At 62.9% G+C, this 20,837-nt stretch overlaps 1 protein-coding gene across 1 annotated transcript in view; it reads right to left on the reverse strand.

Annotated features, from left to right (window-relative positions):
- ADGRA2 (adhesion G protein-coupled receptor A2) overlaps nt 1-20,837 on the reverse strand; it is a 26,306-nt gene that overhangs the window by 4,754 nt on the left and 715 nt on the right. The window contains exons 2-19 of the mRNA XM_027769148.1: nt 20,581-20,652; nt 10,130-10,201; nt 9,846-9,917; nt 9,628-9,699; nt 9,235-9,398; nt 8,789-9,002; nt 8,090-8,254; nt 7,436-7,622; nt 6,876-7,025; nt 6,636-6,797; nt 5,631-5,855; nt 5,306-5,522; nt 2,921-3,129; nt 1,743-1,870; nt 1,410-1,533; nt 963-1,108; nt 499-588; nt 13-416 (exon numbers count right to left, since the gene is read on the reverse strand). Of these exons, the coding sequence (XP_027624949.1) occupies nt 13-416; nt 499-588; nt 963-1,108; nt 1,410-1,533; nt 1,743-1,870; nt 2,921-3,129; nt 5,306-5,522; nt 5,631-5,855; nt 6,636-6,797; nt 6,876-7,025; nt 7,436-7,622; nt 8,090-8,254; nt 8,789-9,002; nt 9,235-9,398; nt 9,628-9,699; nt 9,846-9,917; nt 10,130-10,201; nt 20,581-20,652 (2,873 nt within the window). The remainder of the gene's footprint in view (nt 1-12; nt 417-498; nt 589-962; nt 1,109-1,409; nt 1,534-1,742; nt 1,871-2,920; nt 3,130-5,305; nt 5,523-5,630; nt 5,856-6,635; nt 6,798-6,875; nt 7,026-7,435; nt 7,623-8,089; nt 8,255-8,788; nt 9,003-9,234; nt 9,399-9,627; nt 9,700-9,845; nt 9,918-10,129; nt 10,202-20,580; nt 20,653-20,837) is intronic.

The raw sequence follows: 20,837 nt of genomic DNA on the forward strand, positions 1-20,837 counted from the left end.
CTATTCGGCAGCCGCACCCCACCCGGGGCAGCCAGCGCTGGGACACCGCCAGGGCCCCGCAGGCCCACATGGCCAGGTACAAGAAGTGCGTGGTCACCAGCGCCCCCAGCTGGGCCCCGGGAGAATAGAGGCCGTCACCATACTCCGGGGGCACGGGTGTCACCGCGCCGGCGCTCCCAGCAGCCAGGAGGGAACCTGAGTCACTCAGGAGGGGGCCGCTGCTCCTGAGCCTGGGGGAGCCCCTCGGCTCCTCCCCCGGCTCCAGAGAGCCCCTGCTGTTGCCCCCCTTTGGGCTCCGTGTCAGAGGCCCCCGCAAGCGCAGCCCTGCGCACAGGAAGTAGATCCAGGTAACCAGCAGAATCAAAGCCACCGGGATGTAGAAGGCTCCGAGGCTCGGGCGCCACACCAGCCAGCAGCTGAGGGGAGACAGGCGGGTGAGGACGCGGTCTGCAGTGCTGGGAGAGGGGCGGGGCCACATGCAAGGGCGGGGGGCCTCACTAGGGGCTGTGGTCCCGGTAGTTGTGGATGTTCACAGCCGCGGTGATGCCGCAGATGATGAGTGGGATCCCGCCGGCGATCAGGTAGAACCTAGGGGTGGGTCAGGTGCTCAGCCCTTCCCCGGGGCCTGTCCCAACCTCGTCCTGCTGGGTTCTGAGACTGCCTGGATGCAAGGCCCCTGCAGGGCAGGCAGAATCTGTACCGGCAGTGGGAGCCCGACGCCCGATGGGTGCTCTCCCTGAGCAGCGCAGAGGTCAGGGTGCCCTCAGATGCCTGGGGTCCCTGCCCCTGTCCCTGGAGCGCCTCGTACCCGGCCCTCTGGACGAGAGCCCCCGGACCAACCTCCTCCTGGTTTTGTGTAACCAGGCTCCCCCAGGGTCTTGCCATTCTGCTTCCGCCTCCCTGCCTCCACCCTCTGAGGCCCTCCCCAGGCACTGTCTGAGGCTGACAGTGCAGGGATGTACCGGAGCATGGGACGAGGTGCAGGTGGGGCAGGGTCGCCTTCCTGTGGAGGGGGCGCCCTCCAGGTGAGCTCCTTGTGGAGGACCCGAGCCTTCACGCCCATCCAGAGCAGCGTGGACAGTGAAGAGTAGTGCAGGGTGATGCCCACCTGCAGGGCAGGGCGCCAGCGTGTCCTCCCCTCCGCCCAGAGGCCCATCCTGGACCGCCACAGACTCCCTCCCTTCCCTGCTGCCTGTCTGCACCCCACTGCAGGGGCGCCTCACAGCCCTGTCCTCGCTACCAGGTTCCCACTCTCCACTCTGAAGCCCCACCCCTACTTTGGACCTGGTTCTGCACAGGCCCTGTTCTCACTCCTCAGCCCCACCCTCATCTCTGGGCTCTGAGAACCGGGTGCTTTTCTGCCCTGGGCAGCTCCTCCTGTGGACCAGGAGCGCCCTGGCTCCTCTTACCGCCTGGCAGACCACCTGGTAGTCGGTGAGCGTGATGCCCCCTGCAAAGACGGCGGAGGTCATGGCCACGTGGAAGCACAGGTTGAGCAGCATGTGCCAGCCCTTCCGGGACACGTGGATGGAGCTGAGGAACAGCCTCAGTGAGCAGGCGGCCACTCGGCCCAGGCCCGGGGGTTTGAGGCCACCCTCAGAGCCAAAGGGGGGCCTGTGATGTCTGTGCATGGGGGGCAGGATGTCCCTGAGTCCCCAAAACCTTCAGATGGGCGGGAGCCTGGGAAAGGCCTTGGGGAGCCCCTGCAGCCCACCATGCCCTCTCCCAGCAGGGGCTCCCACCTGTGGTGCAGGATGTAGGTGATGATGGTGGAGAAGAGGCACAGCAGCAGCAAGGCGGTGCAGGGGTACACCACTGGGTGCAGCCCTGCCCCGGGGCCCCCCGCCTCCCTGGGGAACGCGCTCAGCTCCTGGGGTACAGAGAAGAACAAGTGAGCATTGAGGCCTGGCCTGCGCCCTCTTCCCAAGCCTGCTGGCCTTGGTCCTGAGCTGGGGGCTTCCTGGCGGGCAAGGATGCAGGCACCTGCACTCTCGACCATCTCCTGTCTGCCCCCACTAGCCTGCCCTCCAGGACTGCTGGGATCCCTAGCCTGAGAAAGCAGGGGTGAGGACGGAGGGAGCAGGCGCTGTCTGCAGCCCAGCTTGTGCTTGCTCCACGTTTGGGGGTGCGGGCTATGAACACCAGGGCAGGGGACCAGGACGGGGTGGGAGCAGTGGGAGGCTGACCAGAAAGGGTGGAATGGTCCTGGATTCTTTTGCCACTTTAAGAATTGGGGTCTCAGGGCCAGCAGGTAAGGCGCTGGACTGCCACATGGCCAACCATGGTTTGAGTCCTGGACCTGGAGGCTTGTTTTCCTACTTTCTTTGTCTCTCTAGTCAAATTAAACAAACAATAATGATGATAATAAATGAAATAAAATGATTCTTTCAAAAAAGTAATCCGGGTTTCTGAGAGACTGGCAGATGGTGTATGGTTATATCACTGGGCTCCTACGTAGTTGACTGTGGTTCGAGCCTGGACCTGGCGGCTTAAAACTCACGCCAGCCATATTTGTGTGCATGCCCAAAAATCCTAAGAGGAGAATGGAGGAGAAGAGACTGCGGCGTGGCCACCCCCTCACCTGGAGAGGTGTGATTTCTCACTTTCTATTTCTTTCTGTCTTTCCAGCACACACCCTATATAGCAAAATTCTCTCTCTAAAAAAAATAAGAATCTGAGTTTCCAAAAGTGTGAGATGTGCAGGCAGGGCCGGGTCTCCCAGGCCCATCTCTCGATAGGGGAGTGAAGGCGGGACCCCGTTTCCTGCAGGATGGAGGGGTGGGAGACACCAGAGGGCCATTTCTCCCAAGTCCAGACAGGGGCAGGGCCCACTCAGCCGCCGGCCTTCCTGCACTGAGGTGGGTGGTCAGCAAGGCCCCTGCCCCCCACACTGTCCCTCACGTGTCCTCCCCACACCCACCATAAGCACGGCCACATTGCCCAGGTGCAGGCAGTGCAGGGAGCTGGCACCGGGCTGGCTGGAGTGCAGCCGGCAGCCCTCGGAGCTCCAGCCTCCAGGCCCCCCAGGGCCTTCCTGGCTCCACCAAGCTGCCATGGGTTCGGTGCCCTCAGCCCAGTGCCGCAGCGACACGGCCACCGGCTCCGTCAGGTTCCCCACGCCACAGCCACCTGCAGGGGGAGAGGGAGGCACAAACACATGGGGCTGCAGGGGGTTGGGTCGGGCTGGCTCCGGCTGCCAGAGCAAGCGGGACCCTGTGGGGCAGGGATGGCTGGCTGAGGACGGCCCAATGCAGCTGGGGAGGCGCGGGGGCACATGGGGAGGGTGAACCAGACGTGTCCAGGAGAGAGGCTCTGGGCCGGGACTGAGAGAGCTTGAGGGGACCAGTGCCCAGCACTGGGACAGAGGACAAGGGGACCCAGCAAAGGACGGAAGTCAGAGCAGAGCTGTGGGGCCCCCCAGACACGGGGTGCATGTGCCCACAGCCCCACCATGCTGCCAGACCTCCGCCCTTCCTCGGGCAGCTCTCACAGCCTCAGGTCTGGGCTTCCAGAAAAGGCCTCCCTGCCCTGGGCAGGCATTCCTGGAAAGCGACGCTCTGGAACAGCCGCCCAGCTGCCCCGACGCCCAGCTGCACGCACCAGCGCCATGGGCCCATCTTCTCTGCTGACCTGTAGTCCCCGGGACGAGGCACAACTGTGTCCAGCCCAGCAGAGTCAGCCTGTGCCAGGTGCTCAGCGAGCGACCCTGGTCAGAGTGAACGATACGGTGGGGGCATCTGCAAAGCCACCTCGGGCTCTGGGAAGGGGTGGAGCACGGGGACCCACAGCTGACCGGAGCCATGAAAGCCTTGCAGGGGCTCTGACTGCAGGGTGCCACTTCATGCAGGTGCGTGCACTGTGGGGGTGGAGGAAAGTGGAGGAGCCTGGCAAACAGAAGCTCAGGGAGTCCAGTGTGACGGCTGTGGTGGCAGACTGGTGGCTGTCAGCCTGGATGGCAGGAGCAATGGTGGGGTCCAGGCAGAAACAGGACAGGTGGAGTGGCTGGTTGGGGAAGAAGCTGCTCCTGATGGGGCCGTGAGGCTGGGCAGCAGAGGGGCCTGAAGGTGCGTCCACCTGGTTTCTGGGTAGCAGATGCTCAGAGGAGTGCAACATGGCAGTCTCGCCCACCACCCCTCTGCTCTCATTACTCTACCTGCCCTGGCACCCACCTTCCCTGTGTCTCTGGAAATCCGGATGCCCCCCAAGGCCCGTCTGTGTCAGTCCCACCTCCAGGCCAGTGGCCAGAACCTTCCTTAGAAGGGCTCTCACCTTGACCTCCTGGGGCAACTCCCTGGGGCTGCCCTTGGAGGTTTTGAACCCTTGTATTGCACAGGGACAGGAGCCCTGGGGGGCAGGGCCATGCCTGGATGATTTTATTCCATATTAATAGCACCAGGGGCCAGCAGGTAGCATGGTGGTTGAAGCACTAGACTCCTATGTGTTCAGCTGTGGTTTGAGTCCTAGACCCGGTGGCTGGAAACTCACACTGGGCGCGTGTGCGTGCATGCCCAAAATTCCGAGAGGAGAATGGAGGAGAAGGGATTGTGGTGTGGTCATCCCCTCTGGGGGGTGATTTCTCACTTTCTCTCTGTCTCTCTCTGTCTCTTTCTCTGGTGAATGCACGTACTCTATAGCAAAAGTCTCTCCCAAAATAAATATGTAAGACAGGGCCCAGCTGCCAGCAGGTGGCCATTCAGTGTCACTCGCCTGCCCTGAGCAGTGTGTGGCAGCACAGAAAGTGTGCTGTGAGTGAGAGCGCGTGTGCGTGTGCGTGTGCGTGTGCTGGAGGGAGTGGGTGGACGGTGGTGCCTACAGCATTGTTGAAATCTGGGATAAAAGGGAGTCAGCAGATGGAGTAGTGATTACATCGCTGGACTCCCACATGGCTGACAATGGTTCAAGTCCCAGACCCAGCAGCTTAAAACTCACGCCGGGCACGTGTGTGTGCTCGAGATCTGGGAGAAGGGAGAAGGGATTGCAGAGTGACCATCCCCCTTGGAGGGTGATTTCTCACTTTGTCTCTCTGGTGAGTGCACAAGCTCTACAGCAAAAATCTCTCTAAAAAAGAAAGAAAAAAGAAAGAAAAGAAAAAAGAAATCCAGGATAGAAAACCCAGCCTCCTCCTGAGCCTTGCCCCCACCCGTCCCTTCCTCTCTGAGTCCCGCCTGCCTCACTCTCCTCAGGGAATGGCAGGGACACCCCCATCCTCTGCCACCTCCAGGGCACTGGGGACTGTGGGTGAGGGGTGGGGGTGAGCGGTGCAGGGAGACCGTGAGGCCAGGGAGGCGGGGGGGCAGTCCCTTACTGGTGCCGGCAAAGATGACCGGGGTGGCTACGCCACGCCGCTTGCCGGGGCCAGCAGCTCCAGGGCGGGAGGCGTTGCCGTGGCTGCGGAAGAGGCGGCCGTTTCGGAACACGAGCAGTTGCAGGGTGCAGTCCGGGGGGCCCGAGGGAGCCAGGGCAGCCGGCAGGGACGAGAACAGGCTGGGGGGCAGCTGGATAGAGGCCAGGGCCACGCTGTTCTGGGGGGACACGGGGCTCCTCAGAGACGCCCCTGTGTCTTCTGCCCCTGCTCCACCTCGCGGCCCCCAGCAGCCCCCCAGCAGCCCCCCAGCTCCCGCAGCACCCACCTTGATGTGGAAGGAGGACAGGGAGACGTTGGGCCTCCCGGTGGTGCAGCGGAAGCGCAGCTGCTGGTCGGTGGAGGGCTCGGGCTCGGGCGGGGCGTTCTGGCCAGCGCTGCCTGGCTGCATGCCTGGCACCCCGACCTCCCTCCTCTGGAAGGCTGTGCAGGTCAGGCCCACATAGCTGTGCGGCTTGATGAGGTAGGCCTCCAGGGCCACGTTCCTCGAGTTCTAGGGACAGGGACTTGTCACGCCATCGCCTGAGACATGGTACGCCTGCTACAGACCTGCTCAGGCTACGCCCCCTTCTCCCTCGCTGTCCTTCAACACGGGGCCCAGCCGCGGGCTCCTTCTATGGCAGCAGCGCCCGCTCACTCGTCTTCTCTCTTTCTAAGTTTCTTTATTATTTCATGAGCGAGAAGGGAGAGAGGACAGAAAGGACACGGGGACCTTGACAGGGCCCTGCCATGTCATCACACTCCCTGTAGCTCGCAGGCCCAGGGTCATGGTGTGCCGGCACGCTCACCTCGAGTGGATCTGAACCAGGCGCCCTGAAGACCCGCCTCCGTGGCTGGGGCCCCTCGCCTGCACTAGCTCTGTGGTCTCCACTCCCTAGAGCAGGCGCCCACCTGCCCTGCGGTCTCCTGGAGCCCGGCACTGTCCCCATGGAGAGGGTGCACCTATGGCTGGCTGCCGGCTAGGCCCCTGCCCTGGGAACGCCTCCCCTCCTCTCAGGGAGCTCCCGCCCAAGCGCTGTCTGCCCTGCTCGCTTCCTGCAGCCCCTCTGCCCTCCCACCCTCATTGCAGGGCCAGCCCTCCAGCTCGGCTCCCCCGTAGGGCCTGGCCAACTGCCCGTCCCCTGCACACTGTCCTGATGACTGAGAAGGGACCCCCAAACGCAGTCCCATTCTCGGCTCTTGCCAGCTGGGCTGGGCAGGTGACTGAGATGCGTGCGTTCCCTTCCCGGGCCCTGGCCGGCTGAGTCCCTCCTGATGCAAAGGCCCCCGTTACCACGGAGATGTGCTGAGCATGGGGGCTGAGGGCGGCACCCCCGATGCGCTCCAGGGCGCCCACGATGCCGCTGCAGGCCTTGTCCTCGCGCTGGGCCAGCCACAGCAGGTGCTCGTCCACCAGCATCAGATTGCTGGCCATGTCCACCATCACCTCCACCAGCTGCAGGGGGGCGGCGTGAGGGCCGGGCCGGCTGGGGCATGCGTGGGTCCAGGCCCCAGAGCGCCAGTCGGACCTCACCTCTTTGATCTGGTCGATGTAACCCAAGAACTTCTGGATCATCTGAGCCACATAGACCACGTCCATGGTGTCGGAGAAGCTGGCGGCCTCGGCCGTGTACACGCGCAGCTGGTGAGCCAGGGTCAGCGCGTTGGAGGCGTTGATGGGCATCTGGGTGCATTGGAGGAGAAAGGGTGTCACCGTGCCGCCCGCCCCAGCACTGCCCCGGCCCTCCTCTGGGCTGTGCTCAGGCCACAGTGGTGGGAAGAAGCGTCTACACCACTGGCCGGTCTAGTCAAGGTAGGAGGGTTCCGACTGGCTGCCACTCCCAGCACCCCGGGCCTCAGGACGAGGGACTTGGCCTTCGATGTGCTGGTGGAGAGGGGTTAGGGTGGCCGGGGTTGGGCTGGAGGCCTGGCCTCGACCCTAGAGTGGCCTGGGGGTCTGAATCCCCCAGAAGAGGGACGCTAGAGGACACCAAGGGACGAGGCCCCAGGGCCAGAGGTGCTGGTCGTGCAGGCCAGCGCAGAGGGGCTCCCTGCAGCCAGGCCCTCTCGCCCCAGCGCACAGGCCCCACTCACCAGCACGAAGGTGTAGAGCACACGTGTGATGTCGTTGGTGTACAGGCAGTGGGAGTAGTCCCCCGGCTCCCAGCGGCCCGCGCGGTCGCACCGGCGGGAGGCTCGGGTGCCCGGGGAGCCCCCACTCAGGGGCACGGAGGTGAAGGGGTACTGCAGGCCCGTGACGCCAGCCAGGGTCCGAGGCCACCTGCGACAGACGGTGGGAAGGTGCTGACGATCCAGGCTCTTCGGGCAAGAGCCCCGTCCCTGCCCTTAGGACCACGACAGCACACTTTGGGGGCTCGGGGAAGGGTCCAGGAGCGGGGCTGGGACCGGCCTTTGAGGCCCCCACACCCTGCGTCTTGTCTGCAGTGTTGTCCCAGGGACATGCTGGCCTCCTGTCATGTCCTAGCTAAGGCCTTCGGAAGGTCGCTTGTCCTTCCCGGGCCTCGGCAGTCTCTGCTGGACAGTGGGGTGACTGACACCTGCCTGCCCGACACAGAGCTCTGCCCACCCCTGACACAAGGGAGGACTCCAAGGCCTCAGGGCCGCGCATCCCCACGTGCGGTGAGATGGGCCGGCCAGGAGCGCTGCTGCGGCTGGGACTTGGCTGAGAGAGCAGCGGGGAGGGCTGCCCGGGCTCCTGGTGTGTGCCCTCACAGGGCAGTGCCACACCTGAAGTCCCCACGGTTGTTGGCCACCCGCTCGGCAGGGCAGTAGGAGGCGGAGGTCTCCAGCACCACGATCTCCACCTTCTTGCTGGCGTTGCCCTGGACGGTGGACACGGAGCACTCCCATTCGCCCGAGGCCCACAGGCCGATGTGCGACAGGGTCAGCTCGCTGCAGGGGGGTGGGGTGGGCGCTGGCTTGGTGACCCACTCAGGCCAGGCCACCCCCAGCGCCCTGGCCAGGCCACCCGCCACACCCCGCCCTAGGTCACTATCTTCAGTGCTGCTTAATTTTTTAAAAAAAGTTTTACAGAGGACACTTGCACTGGTGAGAAGAGAGAGAGAAGAGAGAGAGAGGAGAGAGAGAGAGAGCACCACCCGGGGGCGTGTCATGCCACAATCCATTCTTCTCTACCTCCCTCCTGTCATGGTTTTGGGCACACACACACGTTCCTGTCTCCTCAAACACTTTGGGTCTAGGACTTGAACCTCGTGGTTGGCCACGTGGGATCCAGCCACCTTAACCACCAGGCCATCGGCTGGCCCTTCCACAGACTTTTTGAAGCCCCCATGTCATCATTTCTTCCCATCCCACGTCTAATTTCTGTCTCGATGTCTGTAAACACGTGCGCACGCACCCTCCTGGGAACATCTGGGCACAGCTCAGAGGGATGGGCCTGGCCCCGCGGGGTCGCAGGGCCTGTACCTGGTGATGAAGGTGCAGTCATGCACAAGGCTCTCGGCCAGAAGGATGCCTGTCTGCTCGTCGCCCTCGACGGGGTCCCGGTTGTGGTACCAGCGGATGTGGGTGTCGTTGCCCAGGTAGCTGGCGGAGCACTGGAAGGGCAGCCGGTCACCCTGGAACACCACTTGGCGCAGGGAAGGGATGAGGTGGTGGGTGTGCAGCTCCAGGGCCCCCTCTGTGGGGGAGACAGGGTGGTGAGGCGGCAGAGAGGGTGGGAGGAAGCCTGCGGGGCGGTGCAAAGGAGGTGCTGGTGGGTGGTGAAGACACGGGCTCCTTCCTCAGCTCGGCCGTGGCCACCAGGTGGGCTGGGTGAACACAGGAACCAGCGTGCACCCCAGGACAGAGTGGAGAGCTGCTGAGGACAGCCCGGGAACACCTGGGGCACTGGGTGGGGAGTGCCCGCTCACCGCAGCGGAGCTGGGCCTCCTGGAGGCCGCCTAGGGCCTGTGCGTGCAGGGCGCTGGGGTAGGTGCAGAGCGTGCGCTCTGACAGCTGCACAGAGTGGTTCCGGGCCCAGGGCAGCACCCACTGCAGGCGGCAGTCACAGGTCAGGAACTCAGTGCCAAAGTCCCTGTGGGAGGAGCAGAGGGAGTGTGGGCCGTGGGCGGGCATGGCCCGGGAAGGGACTGAGGCTGCAGGGCCATGAGGGCGAGCTGGCCATGTGTGCACCACCCCAGCCCCGCCGGGCACCCGCGGGAGGGGCATCTGTGGCCTTCGGGCATCATCTGTTCTGCCTCCTCCTGAGGCTGGCCACGTCCTCAGGTGCCGGGCCTGGGTCCTCGGGGTTCGAAGACACTCACACAGCCTTCAGGGCCGGCAGCTCGTCAAAGAGCCCAGGCTGCAGACCGGAGAAGATGTTCCCGGACATGTTTCTGCAGGGGCAGGGACAGCAAGGTGGGTCAGGGCCACCGAGGCTGGAGGGAGGAGGGAGAACAAAGGGCCGGGGGCTTGCAGGTTGGGGGCCTTGCCACTGCCTTCTCCCCCCCAAGCTCCCTCCTGGCTCCCGGCCATCACTCACAGTCGGAGAAGCCTGGGGAGGCCTTGGAAGGTCTCGGAGGAGAGACAGCCTATCCGGTTGTTGGAGAGATCTCTAGAGACACACACAGATCCGCTCGTGAGGGAGGGCGGGGGCTCGTGTGGTTGACGGGGTGAAAGAGAGTGGGCTGGGGGCCGTGCCCAGCCGGCTCTACGTGCCCACGCGCCCACGCACTAGACCCCTCCGCGCCAGGCAGGGAGGGGGGATGTGGCAGGAGGAGGGCCGCTGCACAGGGGCGGGGTGGGAGGGCAGGCCGTGCCACTCACAAGCGCTTCAGCTCCCCCAGGCCCAGGAAGGCGCCGGGCTGCACGGTGCTGATGATGTTGCTCCTCAGATCCCTGCAGGGGGAAGAGCAGCGGCCTCACACCCCTCCCCTCTGCAGGAGTGTCCCCACTGCTGCCACCAGCACTGGGATTCCTAGGGCGAGGTCTCCCAACCCTCTGCTCCACCTGACATCGGCTGCGAGGCTGGGTCTAGACCACGGGCAACCATCCAGGGGTCTGGTCAGAGAACGTCAGAGGATGCAGAAGCCACAGGTGGGATGGGAAGGGCCTCAGGCCCAGAGGACCGTGGTGGAGACAGGAGTGGACAGCACTGACTGGGGGTCGGGAGGCCTCTGTTTCCATGCTGCCCACCAGGAGCTGTCCCAGGACACCGGGAGCATTTGGAAGTAGGCGTCAGGGCCTTTCCGAAGTTGCTGCTTGAGTCTGACCACTGGGGAGGTGGGCACGCGTGCTTGCCTACGAGGCGCAGAGCAGGAAAGCGAGAAATCTCCCCCCGTGGGGCCTGGCCATGCTGCAGTTCCTGCTCTTCCATCCTTCTCTTGGGATGCTGGGCATGCACGCACACGTGACCAGTGTGGTTTTCAAGCCACCAGGTCTGGGACTCAGATGGCTCAAGCATTCACATGGGGTCCAGGCCGACCGCTGACCTCAGCTTTCCTTGTTAAAGTTATTTCATTTCTTCTGAGAGTGGCACCCCCAGCAGGGCTCTCACGCTGGGACCACCCCATGCCCCCAGCCTGAGCCAGCAGGATCCCGGGCTCATGCGCCTGGCGTGTGCAGGGAGACCTCGGGATCATACTGGGACCTTCCCTGTGGGCGGGGAGCCTCGCGGCACGGAGCTCCCAGAGCCCAGCTGCCGGCCCGTATTTTATGGCTGGTGTTACAAGCCTGCCTAGTGGTTCATTCGATAGGGAAGAAGCAGGTCGGTGGCTGGCTGGTGACCAGATGAACTGTCCCCAGGTCTCTGGCTACAGGGCAGGGTTGTGACCACCTCATTCTTCAGATGGGATGGCTGAGGTCGCAGTCCCCTCCTCCGCTGGGCCTCGCGGGTGCCCGTAGTGCTCAGAGAAGTGGCCAGGGAAGCAGGTCACAGATGGGATGGCGGTGGCTGTGGCCTCAGGGCTCCATGGAAGCCCCCCTGCCTGGGAACCCAGCTGCAGTGACACCCCACAGCAGCTGCTGACCTTGGGTCCGGTGGCTCCGGCTCAGCCTTGTCTACCCCCTTCCTTACCTCCACCAGGGGCCACGGGGCAGTGCTGAAGGGACAGTTCCTGCTGCTTGGGGACTTGCGGGTACTGACCTGGCCCCAACCCGACCCTTGACATAGCAGGCCTTGGGGTTCTTAGGCAGGAGGGACCATGGAGGACCCAGTGGCTGCTGGGTAGAGCCAGGAGAGAGGCTGAGAGGGCCAGGGTCACTTGCACCTTGTACATGGGACACAGCCCTGGGCCTGAGGGCCCTGAGGACCTCTCAGGGCTGCCTGCACGCTCCCTGTGTTCCAGCGTGCTCTCTGCTCCCACCCACGTGCCTAGGAGGTTACGATGCAGAGCCAGGGTGGGCGGCTCTGGGAATGGCCAACATGGCCGAAGGACTGGCGGCAGGAGGAGGAGGCTGAGGCGGTAACCGGGGTCAGGCTGCTTCCCAGTGCAGCCCAAGCCTCAAGGGCACCCCCGGATTAGAGGCAGGAGGGGGTTAATGGAGCTGCCTCCTGATAGGGGAGAGGAAGGAGGTGTCCAGGACAGGAGGGGCCACCCCACCAGGGGGCCTGCTAGTGACAGGCCCAGCTGGGGACGGGGACACCCGGGTGGTGGCGGGGGTGTGTGTGTACAAAACCTCCTGTTCAGCCCTTCCCACGGCCAGGGGTCTGCTTCCTCTGCTCCCTCTGTAACCCTGGGTCCCTGGGTCCCCTCCAGAAGGGGAAGCCACCACAAGGGGCTGGTTCCCTGGAGGAGGATGGCCTCCCAGAGCCCTGACCAATGGAGGGCAGGTGGCCACGGGGCCAAGATTACCACCCGCCAGCGGCTGGCCCTCCCCACACCCCCCCCCCCCATGTACTCCCTGGCCCCTGTTGGGGTCTGGCCGTTCTCAGGGCTCTGCCTCCCACCCGGGGCGGGGGCCGGGCAGAGGGAAAACCTCCTCATTGTGTCACTTCCCTTCATGGGCTGCCAAGGGGCCAGCGCAGCCCTGCGCCCTGCCCTTCCCTTCCCTCCCTCGCTTGTGTTTATTCTCACTTCCGCCCGCCCCCTGGAGAGCCCCAGGCCTGCCCACTGCTGCTCTGCAGATGGAGCAAGGCGCAGGCCCAGCCCCTCTTCCTGCCTTGGATTTCCTGCGGTCTGGCCATGCTGGGGCCTCCCCGAGAGGGGAGCTTCCACTGGGGAGAGGCTTCGGGGTGCCTGGGGCAGCCCCGTGAAGTGCCCTGGGAGCTGGTCCGGCCTGGTCCTCCCCTGCGGCCTGGCCAAGGTGCTCCATGGTGCTGACACTGCGGCCCCTCCTGGTGAGGGAAGGCCGGGGCCGAGGAAGTGCTACCACAGAACCGGGCATGCGGCCGCCTGGAGACTGGTTGTTCCGAACCCTTCTTTTAATTTGCCCAAGGGCACAGGCACTCACAGGAGGAAGAGAGACACCCCGGGACCTGGTCAGGTGGCAACCCCTTCTCCATCTCACCTCCCTTTTGAGGTTTTGGGCGCACACACACACACAATTGGCTGGCATATTTTTCAAGCCACCAGGTCTGGGAATTGAACCGTGTGGTTAGTTAGCTATGTAGGATCCAGCAGCCTTAACCTCCAGGCCACAGGTTGGCTCCTGAACCTTTCTTGCTGAGCACATCCTTTTGGCAATCTGATGAAGGCCCCAGGGTCCCACCCCAGAAAGAGGCACTCCACGCGGCACCGTGCGCGGATTTCAGGGGCGCGCAGAAGCAGGTTAAGAAGCCCAGCCCTGGATCGTACTCCACACCCTCCTGTCTCAGGAGTCACGAAGCTAAAGCAGCTTGCCCCACGACGCACAGATGCTTCTACTGTGTGGACGCTCCCGCCCCCATCCACGCCCACAGAGCCCTGCTCTTGGGACCTGGGAGAGGCGCAGTGTGTGGGTGGAGCACCCCCTCTGCACTCCCCGGGGCCCACTGCCCGAGTCTTAGCTTGCGTCCTTCCTTGTGTCTGTGACCACGTGAGAAGGACCCCTAAGGGAGCGTGGAGGGTGGACCCTGGTGCAAATCGAAGCTCGAGAAGCCCAGCGTGTAAGAGAGCTCAGGCAATAAAAGAGAAGATCGATATTTTAGACTTCATAATAATGCGGAACTCGGGGCCCACAGACAGCACGGCAGTTACATCGTTGGACTCCCACACGGCTGATCCGGACCTGGCGGCTTGAAATTCACACCAGACACATGTGCATGCATGCTCACGATCCCGGGGAGAATGGGTAGGGCGTGGCCATGGGGGGACTGTGTGATCTCTCACTTTCCCTCTCACTGTCTCTGCCTCTCTCAGTGAGTGCATGTGCCCTAAGGCAAAACTTCTTACAGAAAAAAAAAGTAGAACTTTTGGGCTTTAAAAGCCCATCAAAAAAGTGAACGACAACTGCAGAATAAGAGAAAATACTCGCAAACCGCCTGCCTGATAAAGGCCGTCTCTTCAGAATACACAAGCACCCTCAGAAGTCAGTAATAAGAGCCCCGCTGAACCGTGAGGCAAAGAACCTGGGTGGACATCTCACCAGCGACACCAAGAGCCAATCGGTGCGTGAAAAGACGCGCGGCTTCCTCGGCCCTAAGGAACTTGCAAGTGGAACCCGCAGCAAGGACCTGGCTCCCAGGGCTGGCAGCAGTGTGGTGTGCAGGGGAGGCTGGCTCCCACGGGGGCTACGGCTCGAATCCCTGACCAGGTCAGTTTGAAGCCAACCAGGCACGTGCATGAGTGCCCACGACCTAACAGCACACGTGTGCATGCCAGAGCGCGGCCGGCCGACGAGGGGCACATGGCTCTCTCTCTGTGTCCCGAGTACACACACACTCTATCGTGAATAAAGGAGACGAAACAAAACACCCCAATGAGCTACCATTGCATACCTACTAAGACAGTGTCATAAAAAAGATGACAGAGAGGCCAGCAGGTGGTGTGGTGGTTAAAGATGCTGGACTCCCCCATGGCCAGCCATGGTTCGCGTCCTGGACCTGGTGACTTGTTTTCTCACTTTCCCTCTCTCTTGCCCTGTCTGTTTCTGGTGAGGACACAGGCCCTATAACAACGTTTAATAATAGAATAAAATTGAGCAAGATGATACACGTATTGACGAGGGGGTGAGGAACTGGAACCCTTCTTCATCCGTCACTGACAGGAAGGAGAAGTAGCACAGCCCCTGGGCAGTCCTGCTCAGCCGTGGCCCAGCAGCCTCGCTCCTTGGTACGTATCCAGGAGTGAGGGTGCGTCCACACGGAACGGGCGGGCGTGTCCACACGGCACTAGCCAGGACTAGAAACCAGCCTGTGTCTGCCAGCTGAGGAATGCGGTGAATTCACACAAGAACATATCATCTGGCCTTAGAGAAAGGAAAGAGGGCCAGCAGGTGGCGTGGAGGTTAAGGCACTGGATCCTTACCCTCCAACGGCACAGTTCAAGTCCTAGACCTGGCAGACACACGTGCATGCCCAAGATCCCAAGAAGAGAATGAAAGAGAAGGGACTGCGGCGTGGTCATCCTTTGGGAGAAGATTTCTCATTTCCCCTGCTCTCTCTCTGGAGAGTATATGTGCCCTACAGCAAAACTGAAGAAAAAAGTAGCGAAGCACTGACACAGGTTAAAACGTGGAGAACCTTGGGAACCAGCAGTTAGCGTAATGGCTATGTCGCTGGACTCCCACGTAGTCGACCGCGGTTCGTGTCCCGGACCCGGTGGCTTAAAACTCACGCCGGGCACGTGTGCATGCGTGCCCAAGATCCCGAGAGGAGAATGGAGGAGAAGGGATTGCAGTGTGACCATCCCCCCTGGGGGGTGATTTCTCGCTTTCTGTCTCTATGTCTCTCTCTGTCTGTCTGGTGAACGCACGCGCCCTACAGTGAAAATCTCTCAAAAAAAAAACAAAAACAAAAACAAAACGTGGAGAACCTTGAAACGCAGCACCACGGGGAAGCTCACTTAGGACGGGCACACGTGGGGCCAGCAGATGGCGCAGTGGCCACGTCGTTGCACTCCCACGTAGTCTGCCAGACCTGGCGGCTCACACTCGTGCAAGGTGCGTGTGCGTGCGTGCCCAAAATTCTGTGAGGAGAATGGAGAAGGGATTGCGGCATGGCCATCCCCCCTGGGGGGTGATTTCTCGCTCTCTGTCTCTGTCTCTCTGGCGAGTGCCCACGCCCTGTAGAAAAAAATCTCTCTCAAAAAAAAAGAAAAGAAAAGAAAAGAAAAAAGCGCATATTGTGAGTCCAGAATGGGCACATCTGGGCAGGGAGTGCCCGGTGGAGGCCGAGTGCTGTGCTTGGGGACAGGGATTCGAGGTTTCCCTCGCGCATGATGAAATGCTCCAAAATTAGACGATAGTGATGCCACGATTCCGTAAAGCACGCTGAGATCGTTGGGCTGTGCGCGCTGGACGAGCGGACTTTACGGTATGTAAACTCTTACGTAGACACATCCCACAGAGCTGTTACAGTGTTTGTATGACGGCACGTGACCGTGTGTGTGTACATGTATGTGTGTGTGTGTGCACGTCCTCGTTCGGGCAGGGTGGCGTGGCAGACCGTGTTCCTGCTGGCTCCACAGACCTCCCAGCTTGTGGGTTTGAAAACCAAATTACAGGTTGGAAGGCCGCAGAGCGGCTTCTCCGGGCCCTGCACTTCCAGGGTTCACTAGAAAGGGGGACGGGCTGGGCTGTGGCCAGAGCAGCCCTGCAGGCGTAAAGGGAGCCAGCAGCGGCAGCAGCAGGGGGAGTCCTGACGGCTGCGGGCCCAGCCTCCCTGACCTCTGCCGGGTCCCTCTTGTCCCTGGTATCATCCAACAGGTATCTGCTGAGTACATCCATGCTCCAGACATCGGGCTTCCACGGCAGCCCTACGGCTGCCCCTGGGGCTACGACCTTTCTCCCTGGACTGTCCCCTCCACCCCCCACCTCACTCCTCCCCTGCCTTGGTGGGGTTGGTGGGACAGAGTGAGTGAGGCAGAGCCCAGCCAAGGCCCTGGGTCCGCCCACAGATTAATGGAAACCACCTGGCGCGCTTGGCCCCTCCAGCCCCCCCTGGCTGTCACTCCCACCAGCGTCTGCTTCTAATGAGCGCTGGGCATCGCTGCATACCAGCCGGGCTCATTAATCTCATTAGGCAATGACAAATCATCCTGGGGCCAGCCAGGCAGGCTCCCTCCCCACGCCCTTTCCTTCAGCCCCACCGCTGGCCTCTGGGGGCCGCATGCACACAGACCCTGCCCCGCATGGCGCAGCCCAGGCCCCTCTAGCTCCTTTGGCTTCTCCTGGCTAGCTGCCCCATCGCCAGCTCGGCCCCTGGTCTAGACCAGCTCTTACTGGGACCAGGCACTGTGGGAGCCCCAGCTGTGGTCACTGCAGGGGGCAGGGCAGGAGGGAAAGGAGGAGCCATCTCCCCTGAGTGGAGCAAGCACTTTCAATCCCATCCCCAAGGCAGCCCAAGGCTGGGGGCCTCAGAAATGTGTGCAGATGCCTGGAGGGCCGGGTGAGCCTGGTGTCAGGGCACCCCAGACAACGTGTGACAGCCCGCTCTCCAGGTGAGTAACCCCAGGCTTGGAGAGGCACCCAGCAGGTCCACGACAGAGCCTGTCCTCCCGACTCCTCTTTGCCCAGCCTCTCCCAGCCCGTCCTGTCCAATGGGAGACACACAGGCTTAGCCATGCTGAGGGGTGTGGGTGCCGGGCAGAGGGGGCTCTGAGGTAGGCCTCGCACTGGCTGGGCCCTCCTGCATACTCCCAGGGGGCCAGGCACTACCTCTGCTGAGCCTGGTTCAGGTCTCCCACCCACCTGACTTGACTATAGAAGGGATCCCCTACCTCTCCCACCCCTAGCTGCTAGGTCCTCCACCCAACCCTGCTGCCTGTGCCCAGGGCGCTCACCCAGACTGAGGTCTGCTCCTGTGCCCACTCCCTCCCAGCTCAGGGCTCTGCCTGGCAGGTACACCCAGGTCTACTTCCTGCTCAGTACGCAAGGTGACCCAGCCCCCACGTTCTTGAAGGCAGCCCTGAGGCTGGCACAGGGTGGCCGGGTGGGCACTTCCCGCAGCAGGCAGGACCCACTGTTCAGTCAGTAGACTAAGTCAGCCTCACGGGACTTGCCACGCTCAGACCTGCAGAGCAGCCGTGGAATGGGAAGCTGCCCTGGCCTCCCGGTCTGCCCAGGCTGGACCGCCGAGCCAGGAGCACAGAGAGAACAGTGTTCCCTGAACGCCGAGTCCATGCAGGCCGGGCGCCACCCTCGGATGAATAGGCCCACAGTCCGGGGGTCATCTGGTGACCAGCCCCCAACCCGGCGGGGCGGGGGGCATGAGAATCGCCTGCACATGGGACATTCCCAGGCCCCTCGTCTACTGGCTCAGAAACCCCAGGAGCGGGCCCAGGAGCCCTGACTTGGGGCCCCCCTCTCCACTGAGCCGGCGCCTGAGGGCCGGGTGATAGTATCCAGTGCTTTTGTCAAATGCCAACCCAGCCACTGCCATGAGGGTGTTCTATAGAGCTGACCCTAAGTAAAGACTAGTCCTGACGAGGCGGGTGGGCCTCACCCAATTGGCTGAAGGCCGTCAGAGCAGAACTGAGGCCAGCCCTGGTGTGGATGCACGGGAAGGACCCGGCCCTGTCTCGTGGTTTCCTTGCGTGCACTGGGTGCGTGCCCATGACCCGGGCTGGCTGGGGCTGGGGTGGATCACGCTGTGAGAACCCCATTGGGGATACTTATCTCTCTTGTCTCTCTCATGGAAGAGATAGATAAACTATAATTTTTCAAAACGTTGCAGGGTGGGGACCAGCAGGTGGCATGGTGGTTAAATCAGTGCTGGACACTCCCACAGGGCTGACCATGTGGGCACAGGTGCATACATGCCCAAGATCCCAGGAGGAGACTGGAGGAGAAGGGACTGTGGTGTGGTCATTTCCCCAAGGCGGTGATTTCTCACTTTCTCTCTCACCTTCTTAGTCTCTCTAGGCAAGTGCACACGCCCCAAGGCAAGAACCTCTAAAGAAAAGAGAGAGAGAGAGAAAAAGCACAGCAGGTGTCCTGGGGGAGAAATTCTGCCAAGACTGCAGCCTCGACTCCCTCCTGGCTCTGCAGCCCTCTGGCCTGCCCCATGGGTTCTGGACATGCGAGTCCTCACAGCTGTGGAGCCAGCTCCTTCCCGTAAATGTCCTTAGGTTGCTACGATCAGCCAGGTAGGAGAGCCTGCGTCCGCCCTCCCGGCTGTGCACAGCACCTATGCCCGGGGCCCTCTCTGAGTGTCCATATGGCACTGTGGGACTCACGCACGTCCAGGAGCAGAGGGTTGTAAGGCCATGGTGCTCCCCGCAACTCGCCCTCAGCCCCGCGCCCCTCTTACAGAGGAAGCTGGGGCCCCACGCTGCTCACTCCCCGTCCTGTCCTCCCTGTCCTCCTCCTTCTGTTCCCAACTCCACCCAAGTGGCTTCCTGCCTGCAGGCCTCAGGCTCAGCCCCCTCCCGGGGCAGCCTCCTGGTCCTGTCTGCAGGGGAGGGCTCAGCGCAGGGGAGTCCTCTTCAGGCCTGGTGCCCCGCCATGGCCACAGTGAAGCCCAGGCCGGCTCCTCTAGCCTCCGGTGGGTCCCCTATTTCTCCATGTGGAGGGTGCCCTCTGAGCCTGATTGTGTACGTTTGGCGGGTGGATGGGAGAGCCAATTTTTCGTCCTTGTCAGAAGACGTGCCCTCATGATGGAAGGACGAGGAGCAAGGGCAGGCTGAAGCAAGAGGACAGGGTGGAAGACGTCAGTGAGGCCACTGGAGGTCAAGAGGATGAGGAAGAGCAGCTGAGGCAGGCTACCCGCCTAGTGGGCGCGGAGGGCGCAGAGGCGGTGTTGCGCCTTCTTGCAAAGGAGCACCCTTCCCGCAGCTCAGCCCACATCTGGCCCAGGCCTGAGCGGGCTAAACCACTGTGGGAGGAACGCACCCCTGCTGGCTGGGCCGGGAGACCAGGGCAGGTGCAGCCCTGTGTCGCTGTCGGTACTCTGCAGGAGCCACAGGGCAGAGGGTCTGAAGGATCTGTTGGGTGGCTGCGTGCATATGCTGCCGAGACCCCGGCTGCACACCGGTGAGGACGAACTGCCCTACCCGCCTCCCACTAGCCAGCCAACCAGGCTCATTCTCCTCCCTGCCTCGCCTCGGAGGGCCAGAGGCCGTGGTGGAGCTGTCGTCCACGCACAGGTCCCGCAGACGCTGCCTGTGGGCTGACGGCCCCCCACTCATGCCCTACACACGGCAGCGTCTGGGGCCTCGGTTGGGCTGCAGCCTGCCTCGTCCCGTGGTGTTTGCCGTCCCTCCCAGTGCGCTGATCCAAGCTTTGGGGCAAAATGGTCCCCGAGGGGCCCAGGGCAGGTGGGGAACCAGAAGCCTAGCAGCAGCGGGAGATGGGGGGTGGGCAGAAGCAGTCCCCACGAGGAACAGGAGGCCAGGTCTCCCCTGAGAGGGCCCCAAAGCCACGGTGCAGGCTGTGGTTCCTGAGTTTAGAGGGGTCACTGGACCCCTAAGTGGCTCATGCCACGCGGGGTGGGTCTGGGACCCAGGGCTCAGCAGGGCTCAGCAGGGCTCACCTGGCCTCCCCAGGAGCCCTCTGGCTGGCCTCGGGTGGTAGGGCGTCTGCATTCCTACTGCCCTAACTCTGACCAGCCTCTAGTGCCCCCACCAGCCCTTTTCCGCGGCCCCACAGCCTCCGGGCCCCCTGTCTTAGGGCAGGAAACTCTGGGGGCTGGGCCAGGCCGTCCTGGCCAACCGAGGATGCTGCTGAGCAGGGCAGTGACGTGAAAATGCCAGCTCTCCCCCTGGGTCCGTCCTGGCCGACCGAGGATGTGACGGGAAAATGCCCGCTCTCCCCCTGGGTCCCCACTTTGCCCCTTGCGCTTTGTTTGTTGATTTGCTTTTCGGAAGGAGGACGGAGCCTGAGCGACCTCAGGCCGCAGTCACATTAAGCCGCTGAGGCCCTTTCATGCTGGGCCCCCAGCTGGGAGGAGGGGCCTTGGGCTCAGCCCTCAGGGCTAATTGCTCATTAAAGAGCGTTAATGAGCCTCTTTGCGCATCCCTGGGCGGCCTCTCCACTGCGGAGGCTGGCCAAGGAGCAGGTCCCTGGCCCAGCCCAGCCTCCTGCCCTGCGCCTGGTGGCCAGGTCCCAGGCAGGGTCCCAAGGGCTCCGACTAGGCCAGTGTTGCCTGAGGTCGCAGCCTCCCGCCATCGCCACCTCCACCCACCCTGCCCGGCACTTACAGCCTCTCCAGCAGGTGCAAGCCCAGGAACGACCCGCGGCGGAGCACAGTGATCTTGTTGTTGCTCAGGATCCTGTGGGACAGGGACAGACAGACGTGCCGTTACGCGCAGGGGAACGCAGACAGGGGCGCCCCCCAGCCCACTGCTGGCTGTGTGGATGGTGCCCCTGGGGTGTGCAAGGTAGCAGCCTGCTCTGAGTTGGGGCTGCAGGGAGAGGCCGGCGGCCGCCCCAGGCGCCCCCCCGCCCCCCACCGCCG

The sequence above is a fragment of the Tupaia chinensis genome, unplaced genomic scaffold (genome assembly GCF_000334495.1).
Source record: "Tupaia chinensis unplaced genomic scaffold, TupChi_1.0 Scaffold148801_1, whole genome shotgun sequence".
Lineage (NCBI taxonomy): Eukaryota > Metazoa > Chordata > Mammalia > Scandentia > Tupaiidae > Tupaia > Tupaia belangeri.